Source organism: Mirounga angustirostris, unplaced genomic scaffold, assembly GCF_029215605.1.
Source record: "Mirounga angustirostris isolate CCGP_5_RB_7025 unplaced genomic scaffold, mMirAng1.0.hap1 SCAF_1, whole genome shotgun sequence".
NCBI lineage: Eukaryota > Metazoa > Chordata > Mammalia > Carnivora > Phocidae > Mirounga > Mirounga angustirostris.
The window spans coordinates 210,719,142-210,735,859 of record NW_026991709.1 but is presented as its reverse complement, the minus strand read 5'-3'; the positions used below and the strand labels follow the sequence as shown (position 1 = coordinate 210,735,859).

The window sequence follows — 16,718 nt, the reverse complement described above, 5'->3', positions numbered from 1 at the left end:
TGAACCATGAGAGACTATGGACTCTGAGAAACAAACTGAAGGTTTTAGAGGGGAGGGTGGTGGGGGGGTTGGTTAGCCCAGTGATGGGTATTAAGGAGGGCACGTACTGCATGGAACACCAGTGTTATACAAAAACAATGAATCATGGATCACTACATCAAAAACTAATGATGTATTATATGGTGACTAACATAACATAATAAAATAAAATTTAAAAAAAGAGTGTGAAAAGACAACCTGTAAAATGGAAGAAGCTATTTGTAAAGTATATATTTGATAAGGGTCTAATATCAGAATATATAAAGAACTCTTACAACTCAACCACAAAAATCAAACAACCCAATTTAAAAATGGGCAAAAGATTTGAACAAACATTTCTCCAAAAAAGGTGTGTGTGCGCGTGTGTGTGTGTGTGTGTCTGTTTGTGTGAGAGAGAGACAGAGCACATGAAAAATATTCAGCATCATTAGTCATTAAGGAAATGCAAATTTAAACCACAATGAGATACATTTCATATCCACTAGGATGGCTATAATTTTAAAAATGGAAAATAAGTGTTGGCTAGGATGTAAATAAATTGGAATCCTTGTGGGAATCTTACAATGGTGCAACCACTGTGAAAAGTAGTTTGGTGGTTCATCAAAAAGTTAAACACAAAAGTACCATATAACCCAGCAATTCAGCTCCTAAGTATCTCCCAAAAAGCATTAAAAACAGATATTTAAACAAAAGTACGTACATGAATGTTCATAGCAGCACTATTCACACTGCCAAAGGTGGAAGCAGCCCAAGTATCTATCAATGGGTGGATGGATAAACCAAATCTAGTACATCCATACAGTGAAATATTATTCAGCCATAAAAATAAAGTGCTAATAGGGCGCCTGGGTGGCTCAGTTGGTTAAGCGACTGCCTTTGGCTCAGGGCATGATCCCAGGGTCCTGGGATTGAGCCCGGCATCGGGCTCCCTGCTCCGCGGGAAGCCTGCTTCTCCCTCTCCCACTCCCCCTGCTTGTGTTCCCTCTCTCGCTGTGTCTCTCTCTGTCAAATAAATAAATAAAATCTTTAAAAAAAAAAATAAAGTGCTAATACATTCTACAACATGGATGAATCTTGAAAACATTGTACCAAGTAAAAGAAATTAGACACAAAAGGTTATATAATGCATGATTTCATTTATATGAAATATTTCAAATAGGTAAATGCATAGAGACAGAAAGGAGATTAGTGCTTGCCAGAGTGTAGGGGAAATGGAAAATGGGGAGTAACTACTTAATGGGTATGGTATATACCCATCAAAGTAATGGGTATATACCATATAGTATGGTATATACTCAAAGGTATATACCTTTTGAGATGATGAAAATGTTTTGGAAATAGATAGAGGCAATGGTTTTGCAATATTGTGAATGTATTAAACACCACTTTAAAGTGGCTACTTTGGGCGCCTGGGTGGCTCAGTTGGTTAAGCAACTGCCTTTGGCTCAGGTCATGATCCTGGAGTCCCTGGATTAAGTCCCACATCGGGCTTCCTGCTCGGCAGGGAGTCTGCTTCGTCCTCTGACCCTATCCCCTCTCAGGTGTTCTCTCTCTCTCATTCTCTCTCTCTCAAATAAATAAATAAAATCTTTAAAAAAATAAATAAATAAAATAAAGTGGCTACTTTTATATTACGTGAGTTTTACTTGAATAAAAAAGTCAGATTGTCAGATTGGATAAAAAGCAAGACCCAGTTATGTGCTACTGCCTACAATAAATGTACTTTAAATATAAATATATAAACAGGTAAAATTATGGAATAAAATATGCCATACTAATACTAGTCAAAAGAAAGCTTTAAAAGCTGCATCAACAAAAGAGAAAATATATTTAAGAGATAGTATGATGTATCCATGCAGTAGAATACTACTTGATTAAAGAGAATAAGCCCTAAGTACCTGCAACAAGAATGAATCTCAAAATAATATTGCTGAGTGAAAGAAGTTGTACAAAAACAGTATATACTCTGCACTTCCATTTGTATAAAACTCTAGAAAATGCAACTAATCTATGGTAATAGAAAATGGATTGGTGACTCCTTGAAGAGGATGGGATGAAGGAGTGACAAACAAGCAGAAGGAAACTTTTGGGAGTGATGTGTACTTTCACTGTCTTAAGATTGGTTATTGTTGTAGAGACATAGACATAAGCTAAAACTCATCAAATTTTATATTTCAAATATGTACTGTTTGTTGAATGTCAATTTTACCTTTAAAAAGCTGTTAAAAGATGTGTTAAGTTGAATCTTGCCTCATGGCTGGATAGGAAATTAAAATAAGCACCACTCCCCCCAAAATATTAAGTGCTTATTAACAAAATTGCCAGACCCTGGTCAACAGTGAGCATCTTAATAAAACTCAAAGATAACAAATATTTTATAAATACTGTTCAATTTTACCCCCATCGTCATTCAAAGCAGTAACCCATATTTTCAAGAATCTGGTAGTTTTCCAGACATTGTCTGGGCCAACTACTATCCCAGCACACATCCACACACACACTAAACCCACAACAGTGAGGAGGTCACTGCTTAGTAGTCAAACAGCACAGTGGTTTGGGGGCTGTCTTTGGCCTCAGAGTACCATGGGTTCAAGCCCCAACTCTACCACTTTCTGGAAGTGTGACCATTCATAAGTTATTTTCCTTTCTGAGTCTTGTTTATTTCTTATACATAAACATCATAATAGTCCCTACATCTCCAAAGCTGAGGTGAGGACAAAATAACATTCACTTAGCAGGTAAAATGGTCAACAAGTGCTCATTATTACTAGTATAATTATCAATTCAACAAGATTTCAACTTTACAAAGCAGGGCCTTCCATTCATGTAAATAGTACTAAAGAATAGGGAAAAATATACTAAAAGTGACAGGGACTGCTACCCTTGCTTTCCCCAAGTCCATGGGAGAAAACACTAACCCAACTAGTCAAGGGATCTGAAGAAGCTGGACAGACACTTAGCCTTGAATATAAGGCCTTAATAGCTGCACCACAAATTGGTGCTTTGGGGAAATGGAGGGAATGAAGGACCACTAGGATCACGCCAGCAACCCCCTCTGTGGTCATCACTTTGGCCTGAGCCCAGCTCTGCTGAGCACTTTGGCCAAAGCCATCTGTACCTCCCGGTTCCTCAGACTGTAGATAAGGGGGTTGAGAGTAGGGGTGACAAGGCTGTAGAATAGGGAGATCACGTTGTCCTGGAGTGGGCTATGGTAAGCACCCGGCACCATGTATATGAACACAGCTACACCATAAAAGAGTCCCACCACTGTGATGTGTGAGGAACAGGTGGTGAAGGCCTTGTTTCGGGCCTCCTCTGAGTGCATGTGTATAACAGCCCCCAAAACGTGGCCATAGGAGATGGCAATGAGGGAAAGGGGAAGCACAAGGATCAGCACCCCCAAGGTGGACAGCACCAACTCCATAGGCTGAGGTGTCTGCACAGGACAGCTTCAGCAGGGCTGGCACCTCGCAGAAGTGGTCCACGATGCGGGAGGCACAGTAGGGAAAGTGCAGAGTGATGGAGGTCTGGATGGAGGCGTTGAGCACACCTGCCAGCCAGGAGGACCCCACCATGAGCAGGCACACCTGGCGCCTCATGAGCACAGGATACTGCAAAGGGTGACACACAGCAACATAGCAGTCATAGGACATGAGGGTCAACAGGATGCCCTCAGCCATGCCCATCAGGGTCAGGAAGAATATTTGAGCTGCACAACCCCCGAAGGAGATGGAACCTTCTCCCTGCAGGAAGTGGGATGCCATCTTGGGGATGGTGACCAGGGGGAAACCAACATCAAACAGAGAGAGCTGGCTGAGCAGAAAGTACATGGGTGTGTGGAGCCTGGAGTCCAGGCAGATCAGGACAAGCAGAATGGTGTTGCCCAGGAGGCCCATGGCAAACATGGCAGCCACCAAGGAGAAGAGTAGCTGACGTGACCCTGAGTGACTGAAGAGGCCCACCAGAATGAAGTCAGAGGTCACTGATTGATTCACATCCCCCATGTTTTACACAACGTACTTTTGCTGCAGGAAAGAGACCAAATGCAAGGAAAGAGACAAACTGCAACTGAGTTTCGACCCACGTGCCAATTGCCATCACTTGGTAGTGGCTGCCTGGAGAAGTATTATGAGGTCACAGCTAGAATCAGCAGTTGGAAATGCCATGATCAATTAGTGATGTCTGTCATAGGCATGGGAAGGGAGAGCAGCAGCTTGCATCTCTGAACGAGATACTTGGCCACACCCCAGTGAAAAGCTACCCACTGACTCTTGAGGTCCAAACACTGAAGTCCCAGTCAAAGACAGTAACTTAGCTCCAGTAGAATATTTGAATACCACTCCTCCTAATGGTCCTGGGTCCAAAAGCAGAGGTGAGAGTCCAAAAAGGCAGGGAGGTAAAATAGAGGATGATGAAGATGAAGCAATAAATCAAGGAAGAAAACAGAGAAAGGCCTAGGTCCAAGTGCCTGGATGAGAATCTGAAGGAAAGAGAAATTAATTATGAGCCTACACAGGGTCACATTGAGGATATGAATCTAGGGAGTGTGAGCCATAGAGGGTGGCTATGGGTGACAGCAGGTTGGGGATGAAATGGCCTGGGGTTGGGTGGGGGAGGACAGTTGTCAGTGAACTCAGCAATTATTGGTGACTTTGTTGCGTTGGATGAAGAGTGAACTTGTGAGTGGTCAGACTCAATTTCAAGTAAGGTACCAGGCCTAGAAGATTGTCTGTAATAAATATTGCCTGGATGAATGAGTTGGCCAAGAAAGATGACCATGGGCCAGAGGGAGCTACACATTTAAATTTGGGAATACTTAATTCTCTTGGCAACCTCTAAGCCCCCAGGAAAATCCAGCTTGCCCTGGAATACCATGCACCATCCACAACTCCCAACAGTGGACAATGCAAGACCAAAAGAATGTCTATTCTCAACTGCAGATAATTAGAAAAGCAACAAGACTGGCCATTTAAGGGCAAGTGGATTTTACTGAAGGCCTCACTGGAGCTCTTTGTCCTAAAGCTGCCGAAGGCCTTTAGGGTTGTTAATTATCCACCATCCTGATTTTCCTATCACATCCTAGCTCCCAACCTACCATTCACCCATGCATTCAATAACATTAGTCACAAGCTGGTCTGGGCATAAGACATTCAGAGGTGAATCACCCTAGGCAAGTTCCCCATTCTCCATCAGGATATTGATGACAAGTGAGGAGATAAATGGACAAGATCTTTGTGACAGAGGGAAGTGAATAAGATGTTCTGTAGGAAATGGCTGGAAACACCACTGGGCATAGTCAGAGAAGCCTCTTGGGACAGATGACCCATGCCCTCAGTATCTGAAGAGCTACTGTGAGAGGGATGCACCAGAACCAACTGCTTCATGCTCCTGGAAAGTGAATGTTAGTGAGGCCATCTGGGTGGTTCACCTTAACGAAGAACTCTCTAACAGTGAAATCCAACCAAGAATGAAATAGGCTGCCTCATTGGCAGCATTTTCTAAAAAGTCAGTCAATGGTATTAGGAAGTAAGATAATAGTCCTGTGGCTATAGAAGTTAGAGTTTGAGAGGGAAAGCAGCATTGATCAGATCATTTCAGAATAATCTAATCAGCAATATAATAGAGACACATGCACAATGCTGTAAGTACCCAGGGAATGGGGTCAGAGAGGGCTTCAGAGAGGAGGAAGCATTGGAGCTGGGTTTTGAAGATCAGGTAGGAGTTTTGCAGGCAGCCAGAAGAAGGAAAGTTGTTCCAGGCCAAAGAAATGGAGCACATGCAATTTGTGATTAGGAGAGTGTACCCAGAGGTCAGATTAAAATGAGCTTGGATCCCAGCTCAACTACTTTGTAGCAGCATGACATTGTGTAGCTACTTAACCTCAGTTTCTTCATCCATAAAGTGGGTGGCAGAAATATGTGTCAAGGCATAATTGTGAAAATTAAATAAAAGGATGAATGTTGGGGCACCTGGGTGGCTCAGTCAGATGAGCGTCCAGCTCTTAGTTTCAGCTCAGGTCATGATCTCAGGGTCCTGGGATGGAGCCTGGCATCGGGCTCCACACTCAGCACAGGGTCTGGTTGAGATTCTCTCCCTCCTCCCGCTCACGCTCACCCTCTCTCTCAAATAAACAAATAAAAATTTTTTTTAAAAAGGATGATTGTTAAGAGCTGACATGTAGCAAGTGCTCAATAAATTGTAAATTATCATATATAATAAATACAATTCATATAATTATGCACAATATCTATAAATTATATAATTGTTATAGAATTATTACTAATTCTCTAGATAGGGAAAGCATTAGAGATCACTGGCTGATCTCTGGTACTTAGCACAGTGCCAGGCACATAAAACACTCTCATCAGTATTTATTAGAAGTAGTAGTAGTATTGTTATTATTATTCAACATTGTGGCCTCTTCCATGGTCAAGCCTGACCCTGTCCAGCTCTGTCATCTTCTTTAGTGTTGCTCTGTGATGCCCTCGTCCATACTGTGTTAAAACCCACCTGCCCTTTTTCTGGCCTCTAAGATCCCTTAGCAGAGTCTTCAAAACCCCATTCATCCCCAGATCCATTGCCTTACAACAGGGTTTTTCCACTGTGGCATTATTTGAGGACAGATAAATTTTGTCATGGGAAAATGTCCTTTGCATTGTATGAAGTTTAGCAACATCCCCGGCTTCAGTCCACCAGATGCCAGCAGCAGCCCCCAACAACCGCCCCTCGTCATGGAAACCAAAACTGGTTCCACATGTGGGCAGATGTGCCTAGTGAGGAGGAATCACCCACAGTTGAGAACTTCTGGTTTACAGGGCAATTGTGACCTGCACAGGCTTTACACAATTCCTCTTCCAGATGTTTATTCTTAAATTGGTTTGAGCTCAGACCCAGCATAAATCCTGGGAGTACCTTACCATTTCCATGTCTCCATACAGGAAAAAAAAAAATTCTTGCAATTTCCTGCCATCTTATAGACAATCAATTCCCCCAAACACCAAGTATCTCCACCAGTGAAATAGCTTTTACCACAGGCTCCTGTCAAGAGCTATATAAGTGTCCAAAAGAACCTGGTCTTTCTCTGTCCACTCACACATCACCACCCTGAAGAAGCTGACACCAATTGAGTACTGACTGTGTAGAAGGCATCTGGCTAACTGTTTTACATGCTTAACACTATAATCTTCAAGTCCTGGAGACAGTTGGTAGAGATGGATGCACAGCAATGTGAATATACTTAATACCATGAACAGTACACTTAAAAGTGGTCAAAATTGTAAATTTTGTTCTGTATATTTTATCACAATAAAAAAATCTATGGGTAGGCATTATTTATCTGTATTTTTTGGATGAGAAGACATAGACAGGTTCAGAGAAGTGTAGTGACTTGCCCAGCACCACCCAGCAAAGAAGTAACAGCCAAAATTTGAACAGAATAGGAATCTGATTCCAAAGTGTCTGTTTTTCCCTTGACATTCCACACACTCCCCCAAACACTGTAATAGACATTTCAGGATTTGTTGCAGATGTTCACATACTCAGTCCTATATGCCCCCAAATTTGCCTTTCCTTCTGGGGTGCCCAAGTGTTCCCCCTGTTATACAAATGCCCAGGTTTTGGGGATCTCTAGCCAGCAGTTACTCAGTGGCTGGAGAGTCTGGTTGTGATCCCCTTGTGTCCTGAGCTTTTGACAAACTCTTAACCATCAAGACCTCTTTTGGAAAAGGATTGCCATCCATCCAACCTCCCCAACCTGCAAGTTAGACAGGCAGAGCCAGGCAGAGGTAGCCACAACTCACTCAAACCTGGGCTAAATCATCTGTGACTCCTAAATCAGTACTTTTCTTCTGGGTTGAAGAGAAGCACCTTTGGCAAGTTTCCAACATGCAATTTTACCACTTTCTTTCCCATTATCCTCAGTAATGCCAAACTTGGGGCTGGGCATCCCTTTGTTGATGCAAAGTGACCAGGGAAAAGACACCAGCATTGTTCACTTCCTGTTGCCCATACAACTTTCATATTTCTCCACCATGACCAGGTGTGATCTGGGCCCTTGGTTACCTGCCTAATCAAATGACAGTTTGCAGGACATTATCATTTATATTGTTTAATACTCACCTCCAATCACACCAGCTCAAGGATCCACAGCAGAGCTTGCTCAATAAATAGTTGCTGAGGGCGCCTGGGTGGCTCAGTTGGTTAAGCGACTGCCTTCGGCTCAGGTCATGATCCTGGAGTCCCTGGATCGAGTCCCACATCGGGCTCCCTGCTCGGCAGGGAGCCTGCTTCTCCCTCTGACCCTCCCCCCTCTCATGTGCTCTCTGTCTCTCTCATTCTCTCTGTCTCAAATAAATAAATAAAATCTTTCAAAAAATAAAAATAAATAAATAAATAAATAGTTGCTGAGTGAATACATTCTGTAAGGGAAGCAATATTTTGGTTGGAACTAATGTTACTGACAAATGGGCTAAGGAAGGGTATGTGACTTACCTAAACTTGCACAGCTACTGAGAGGACAGGCTAGGATTTGGAAACAGTACATCCCTGGATGCTGCCTCTTTCTTGTAGTCAGTGCTTAGCTCCTGTGTCCAGGAGGTCAGAACTGAGAACTCCTCTGGGGGATCACTGTTGTGGATGGCTGGTCCTCAGGAGGTAAGCTGAAGGTGCCCCCAACCCCTGCCAGATGGGTTGTTCTGGTACCAGCCCCTTGATCAAGGTCAGGTGCCCATGTGTGGCTGCTTCCAAATGTTTTTATGGAAGGTCAACATGAGATGACCTCCAACATGGATTGAACATCAACATGGATGACCTTCTGCTGTCTAGAGACCTGGCCATCTTGGGTTCACAACAGTGAAGACAGACAAGGAAAGAATAAGCATTCAGTAAAAAAAAGACAACTGCCTGGAGGTGGGCAAATGTCAAAAGAAGTGGACAAGAATTCATCCTTCCACTCAATACCTGTCAACCTAGCTTGTCTATGGGAAACAATATCACCAGTTGCTCAGATCCATCCCGCCACTAATGTCTAATCTCTAAATCATGCCTGGACCCCCAATATCCCCACAAGCCTGGGTTTCAAGTTCTTGCCTGCACTCACCAGGGTCTGTGGGTAGAGTGAAGGAGCTTTCTCAACACCCCTCATTCAAGAAGAGTCCCTGATAAAAACCTCCCTGGAGGGCGCCTGGGTGGCTCAGTTGGTTAAGCAACTGCCTTCGGCTCAGGTCATGATCCTGGAGTCCCGGGGTCGAGTCCCCCATTGGGCTCCCTGCTCAGCGAGGAGCCTGCTTCTCCCTCTGACCCTCCCCCCTCTCATGTACTCTCTCTCATTCTCGCTCTCTCAAATAAATAAATAAATCTTAAAAAAAAAAAAAAAAAAAAAAACCTCCCTGGATTCCAGCATCAAGGGTTTAACCAGTGCTGCCTCTATTTTTGCAGGGATAGATGTCATCATCTGGGGATGGGGGCTCCAGGGAGACCTGTTGCACAAGAAACCCCTCTGCGTCTCCCTTTCAGCAAGGGAGAAAATTAGTTGCAGTGGGAGCCTAGGGCCCCTGATATTTTGTCCCTGGAGGTTGTGGAAAAACATTTACTCATCTCTCAACTACAGGAAGGATGAGCAGCTCTAATGTGGATAAATGAATGTGAGAGATGTCCAAGTCTTTTTGTTTGGATCTAATTAGGAGGAGGAGATGAGGGAATCCATTGCTGCAAATGGATCCCTTGCTCCAAAAAAAAAAAAATGTCCAGGAGATCTCTTCTGAGTTAAATAATGAGGCAGGAATGGTGGTAAAACAGCTATGAGGCAGCTTCCCTGGGTTGTAATATTTCTTCCTCTAGACTCCATTCTTTAGGGGCCTCCAAAACTTGGGAGATGCAATGGTCCAAAGGTAGATGGTCTAGTGCCTGTGAGCATATTATATGTTCACAGCTGGAGTCAGGGGGAAGGGCAGAGACCAGAGAGCCAGTCTACCCTAAGCAGGTGCCCATGGCAGGAAGTCACAGGCAAGCCTCCCAAGGCTGAGTGAATTACCAAGAGCGTTGCTGAAACCAAAGCTGAGTCAGACAGGTAACAACCAGGTGGAAGCGGAATGGAAGCAGGAATAATGACATATGTTAAGGACTTGATATATAGTAGGCAACCACCAGCAAATTCCTTGTGCCATGCCACCACACTCTACTCCCAAGCCCATGGCAGACATTAGTAACTGGTCTCATGGCTTTCTACTTCTGAGCTTGGGTGGGGCTTCTCAGCTCAGCACACCATACAGCTAGACCTTACAAACTGGATTTGACATTCACCATGACATCTTTCCAAGCAGATTCTAGACCAGTACTCAAAGCAGTTGTGACAGTGTGCTTGGAGATAAGAAGCTTGTGTCAGAAAGTTATTCAACACACTGCTTCCTTAGTTGAGAAAAGTCTTGCTCTGGACAACATGTCAGTTGAACTAAAGCTTAGCAATATTGTTATAGTCTGTTTCAAGGTCCTTTTCTCCTCAAAGGCCAATACCAGTTCATGGACTACACTTTGAGTAACACTGACGTAGGCCATGAGTTCCTTGACAGCAAGGCTCCTTGACAGCAAGGCTATTATTCATGTCTGTGTCACTGGTACCTAAAGCACATGGACACATGGATGTTTATTGAACAGGAAGGGCTGGAGCAGACCGGAGTTGGGAAAAAGAAATCAAGATATGGAATAGTAGGGAGTGGGTCTTGAATCCTCAACATCTAGCATGTTGAACTGCATCAAGGATGGAGGGATGGAGGGATGGATGGATGGATGGATGGATGGATGGATGGATGGATGGATGGATGGATGGAACAAGCCATGCTTAAAGTTATTTATGGCTGGGCCATGTTGTTCTAAAGAACAGGGGAAGAGGGGCGCCTGGATGGCTCAGATGGTTAAGCGTCTGCCTTCGGCTCAGGTCATGATCCCGGGGTCCTGGGATTGAGCCCTGCGTCGGGCTTCCTGCTCAGCGGGGAGCCTGCTTCTCCCTCTCCCTCTGCCTCTCTCCCTGCTCATGTTCTCTCCCTCTCTCTCTCTCTCTCTCTATCTCTGTGTCTCAAATGAATAAATAAAAAAAATTTAAAAATTAAAAAATAAAGAACAGGGGAAGAGAAAAAGATGGCAAAGAAATTGTTATTACTCTAGACGTGTGAAATATTAATCCTTTGCATACCACCTTCTTATTTTTTGCCATCTCGTGTGCCATCTTATTTTAACAGGTATCTCCTATTTAACATTAGTTATCCATTCCTGAAAATGAGATGAATATAAAACTGTCGACTGGGACTCTATTTACCATTATTTTAAATGGGAAAAGTTGTATTTTACATCAACCCCAAACTTTCCACCAATTTCCTAAACTGTAGCTAAAACCAGAAAAAGCTTATGCAAAATGAACGTATTTGTTTACAGTTGTTTAGTGTGAAGTCATATTTCTCTATCGCTCCCTTTTCCAAGATTTCTTTCACTCCCTCAACTCTTTGAAGACTCACAGTAGAACATTGACCTTTGCTTTTGCCAAAATGTAGAAAGTGCTGGGGAAGCAAGTTCAGCACAAGCACACAACAGCAGAGAATGACTCACATTGAGTAAGCTGTTATGATAACCTCTCTTGGCACTGGCTATACATGAGATGCACACTCTCCTTGGTTATCACTCCTTTCTCTATACGTTGTTTTCTTTAAAACCCTGTATTTCACTTGATGGAAATATAAACTTCCCCTGTGTAAACATGAGCCAGAAAACATTATACTGAGAGATACATACATTTTATGAAGTTTGGGCATTAACACCAAGAGACTTTGCATTCTGCTGGGAAAAGATTAACCAGGTGGTCTGATAGATAGTCTGCAGAATATACCTGTATTTCTCTTGAATCAACTCACTTTTAGTTGTTTTTTGAATTGACCTAATTTGCCCTTTTTTGCTGACAAGGCATCATCACTTCTTGTCTTTGGAGGACAAAAGGCTAAAATTATGGAAATCCCTAGAAACTAATAATAAAACAGCAAGTCTTTTCTCAGTTTTTCTAACTTTTTACTCAAAAAATTTTAAACCTACAGAAAAGTGGAACATCCATATACCCTTCACCAATTGTTATTCTTTAGCCACCCTGCTTTATCTCTTTTTATGCACATAAACACACACACATTTTTTTATTGAGATGAAATTCACATAAGCCTAAAGTTAACCATTTTGAAGTGTACAATTCTGTGGAATTTAGTACATTCATAGTGCCATGTACCCATCACCTCAATCTAGTTCCCAAACATTTTCGTCCTCGCAAGGATACTCCATGCTCATGAGCAGTCACTCCCATTACCCCAGACTCTGGCAACCACCAATCTGCTATCTGTATCCACAAATTTTACCTATTTCATATCAACAGAATCATATAATATGTGACATTTTGTGTCTGAATTATTTTACTTAGCATAATGTTTTAGAGGTCCATCCATGTTGTAGCATGGTTATAGGCTGAATCATATCCCCTTAAAATTCATATGTTGAAATTTTAATGCCCCAGGACCTCAGAACATGATTGTCATTAGAGATAGGGTCTTTAAAGGAGTAATTAAGTTGAAATGAGGTCATTAGAGTGGGCTCTAATCCAATATGACAGGGGCCCTTATACTCAGAGAAGATTAGCCGCAACATCAACAAAATGGTGGAATGGGAAGCCCCAGACTTCCTTTCCCACATGGACACACTGATTCAACAGCACATGGATCAATTCCTTTTGTGAAAAATCCAGAGACTAGTTGAGGGGCTCCTGCACCCTAATAGAGCATGAGGTCAGCTGCATCAAAGCCAATAGGAAAGTACATGGCACCTTCTCCCCATCATATCTCCCCCATGACAGCACCACACAACAGGAGGAAGCCCCCAGCTCCTGGCTTGTCCCTGAGAAGGGAAGGAAAGGACTGGACTGTAATCCAAAGTTCTAACGTCTTGAGGGGCTGCCTGAGGGACTGGTTTCTGTCTTGCCTGAGTCTGAGCACTGATGGGAAGGTGCTCCAGATTGGGAGCCACTGAAAACAAAGGTGATGATTTGGAAAGCATGATCTCACTGGTCACAGACCTTTACCCACCTCAGCACAGAGCAAGTGGGGCAAAAAACCCAAATCCTGGTTTCCTCCGGAGGGAAAGAATTAGAGCATTCATCCAACATTTGGGGTAGCTATCCAAAGGACTGGCTTCTGTGAGAGAGTCCTTTTTTGGGAATCAACCAGTCCAAAAAAAGAAAACAAAACAAAAGATAAGCACAAACAACAACAACAAAATAAAACAAAACAAAAACTACCATTAAGAAAATCCCAAGGAGGGTGCCTGGGTGGCTCAGTTGGTTAAGCAACTGCCTTCGGCTCAGGTCATGGTCCTGGAGTCCCGGGATCGAGTCCCGCATCGGGCTCCCTGCTCAGCGGGGAGTCTGCTTCTCCCTCTGACCTTCCCCCCCCCTCATGCTCTCTCTTTCTCATTCTCTCTCTCAAATAAATAAATAAATAAAATCTTTAAAAAAAAAAAGAAAGAAAAAGAAAATCCCAAGGAAACAGCCCAGCCAGATTACCCTAAATAGAAAACCAAAGTATAAACGAAACTAACTCATGTCCACAGAGCTTCCAATCACCTTTTACCCAATTAACCAAACAGTATCTCATACAAGAGACAGAGACCACAACAGTCGTACTGAAAATGAAAGCACTTTGGAGAAAACAGACTGAGGGAAGAAGAAACCAAAAAAGAAACTCTTGGTAACATTAGAGCTATAACTGACTAGAACTCAGAGGTATAACTAAAAAGACAATATCTGTGAAGCAAGAAAAAGATTTTCTTCTTTAAAGAACAAAACGATGTTAGGGGCACCTGGGTGGCTCAGTCGTTAAGCATCTGCCTTTGGCTTGGGTCATGATCCCAGGGTCCTGGGATCGAGCCCTGCATCAGGCTCCCTGCTCCGCGGGAAGCCTGCTTCTCCCTCTCCCGCTCCCCCTGCTTGTGTTCCTGCTCTCATTGTCTCTCTCTCGCTGTCAAATAAATAAATAAAAAATCTTAAAAAAAAAAAAAAGAACAAAAAGATGTTAGAATTTTTTAATGATAGGAGAAATGAAAAACAATAGGATTAAGATATAAAATGTAGGAAAATATCACAAAACAACAAAAAGGCACAGAGAAAAATAGTAGAGAAATGGTAAATAAATCAGAGAATCAATACAGATGGCCCAACATCAAAACAATAGGCATTTCAGGGATGCCTGGGTGGCTCTGTCGGTTAAGCGTCTGCCTTTGGCTCAGGTCATGATCCCAGGATCCTGGGATTGAGTCCCACATTGGGCTCCTTGCTCAGTGGGGAGCCTGCTTCTCCCTCTGCCTGCCGCTCCCCCTGCTTGTGCATGCTCTCTCTCTCTGACAAATAAATAAAATCTTTTTTAAAAAATAGGCATTTCATAAGTATGGAAAAATGGGGCAAGAAAATTTCCCTGAATGAAAGTTGTGAATTTCAAGATTGAAAATTGCTCATCAGAATAAACAAAAGAATGTACCCTATAAACTCTCAGAGAGAGAAAACAACTTTCCTGGAACAGTCAAGAATGAGAATGACCTTGAACTTCTCTCATTTTTTTATTTTTTTAATTTTATTTTATTATGTTATGTTAGTCACCCACCATACAATACATCATTAGTTTTTGATGTAGTGATCCACAATTCACTGTTTTCATATAACACTCAGTTTACTTATTTATTTGAGAGAGAGAGAGAGAGCAAGCACAAGCAGGGGGAGCGGCAGAGGGAGAAGCAGACTCCCTGCTGAACAGAGAGCCCGATGTGGGGCTCAGTCCCAGGACTCCGGGATCATAACCTGAGCCGAAGACAGATGCTTAACCAACTGAGCCACCAAGGTGTCCCTCTAGGGTGGCCTTGAACTCTTCAACAGGAACACCAAATGTTAGAATGCAATGGAGCGATGTTTTAAAATGCTCTGGGAAAATTAATTGAGACCTAGAATTCCATAGCTAGTCAAATAACCATGTAAGTATAAGATAAAATAACATTTTTTTTTAGACCTGATGGGTTTTTCTTCCAATCTGTCTCCACTGCACTCACTCAGGGAGCATGTGTCCCACCTAAATGAGGCATCAACCTAAGGAGAAGAAACAGAGGATTCAACCTGAAAGAGAATCCCTAGAATGATGGTGAAGGGGGATCCTAGGATGACAGCTGTCAGCCAGCTCAGCCAGAAGCAGGTCAACCTCCAAAAGGGGTTTCTTCAAGATTAAACTGATAGAAGATTTTATGTGTTTGAAAGTTTTGAGAGGATATTTACATAAATGTGAAGGTTTAGGATTCAAAAAAAAACCCCAAAACAGAAAAAGATTGTTTCTTACCAACATACCTGGACAAAACTCACCTGCTGATACAGCAACACCTGCATAAAGGTCTGTGTGAGGACACACATAGTGGAACTGGTTCCATCATACCTGGAGAGCCTGTCTCACCAAAAACCACACACTGTCATGGACTTAACCCACAAAGATGGTGTCAAGTATCCAGATATTTGGTTCGCAGGCTGGGAAAATGGGCCCTGGCCCTTCATAGTGCTATGCATCCAGTTTGCATGAGACAAAGGTAAAAGACACAACTCCTGCTGGTTCCTTCCCTACCTTGCTCTGAAGTCCACTGAGCTAGGGCCGTGAGCAGACCCAGAGAGACACACCCATAGCTCTCCCCATCTCACAGTGACTCCTGATAAACCTCCCTGGAATGTGTCACTCCCCACTTAGCCCACCAGCTCCTTCTTCAGCCAAGCAGTGATGAACCAACTGTCAAGGGCTGGCGGTTCCAGGGGAAGGTACTATATCAAAAGCCTCTTCCGGCTTCTCCTTTCTACTGCAGAGAAAGTTAATTGCAGGGGAGTCAGGTGCCCTGCATCTCAAATTTGTCCCAGGAGAGCATGAGAAAACAATGATGTTCACCTCTTAATGAACCACAGGAATGGTGGAGGGAGCTCCGCATGGATAACCAAGAGGTGCTGGGCAGGGCCATCCAAACGCCACTGAGCATTCCAAGCAGAAGGATGAGCAAAGGAGTCTGTTTTAAGATATAGGTTTATTATGATCTGAGCAGGTGAGGCCAAAAGGGTAGGAGGGCAGGACCATTGAAAAGCTAGCTTGTTACAATTCCCAAGAGGAAGGGTCGTGGCACACTATTGGGGGCCCCTCAGAGAGGCACTAGGGTCAGGCAGGAGACACAGGGAGTGAGGGGGAAATGTGGACAATGCAGGGCATACAGGCTTAGGACTGGCTAGTTTGAATAACTTCAGTGGGCTCTGGGACACAGGGGCTATCCATTGTTGTCTGGAACCTGGCCCTGGGGATCAGCAGAGGGGAACAGTGGCCCTGAATGTGAAAGCCCCACAGAGGAGGGGGTAGGGAGTGTGGGCTCTGGATTCGTTGGTTTGCCCATGAAAGGTGCACTGGCAGGTGAGGTATGTGCTATCTCTAGGAATCAGCTAGCCCTGGGAGGGGAGCCCCCAAGATGTCAAAGCATCAAAAATATAGAATAAAAAGGCATGATCTATACAGCATTCCTATTTGTTCTCCAGGGTTTATGGCAAGACTGCTCAGGTAATCAGTGGTGCTCAGCACTGAATACACAGCAGACTCACCTGCAAG

At 43.4% G+C, this 16,718-nt stretch overlaps 1 protein-coding gene across 1 annotated transcript; it reads right to left on the bottom strand.

Moving 5' to 3' along the window:
* Positions 1-3,103: 3,103 nt before the first annotated feature.
* LOC123863082 (olfactory receptor 2Z1) lies at positions 3,104-4,071 on the bottom strand. Its single transcript, XM_045902253.2, is given in 2 exon segments — positions 3,104-3,460; positions 3,462-4,071. Coding segments are annotated over 2 exon segments (939 nt in total). The 5' UTR covers positions 4,044-4,071.
* Positions 4,072-16,718: the final 12,647 nt, after the last annotated feature.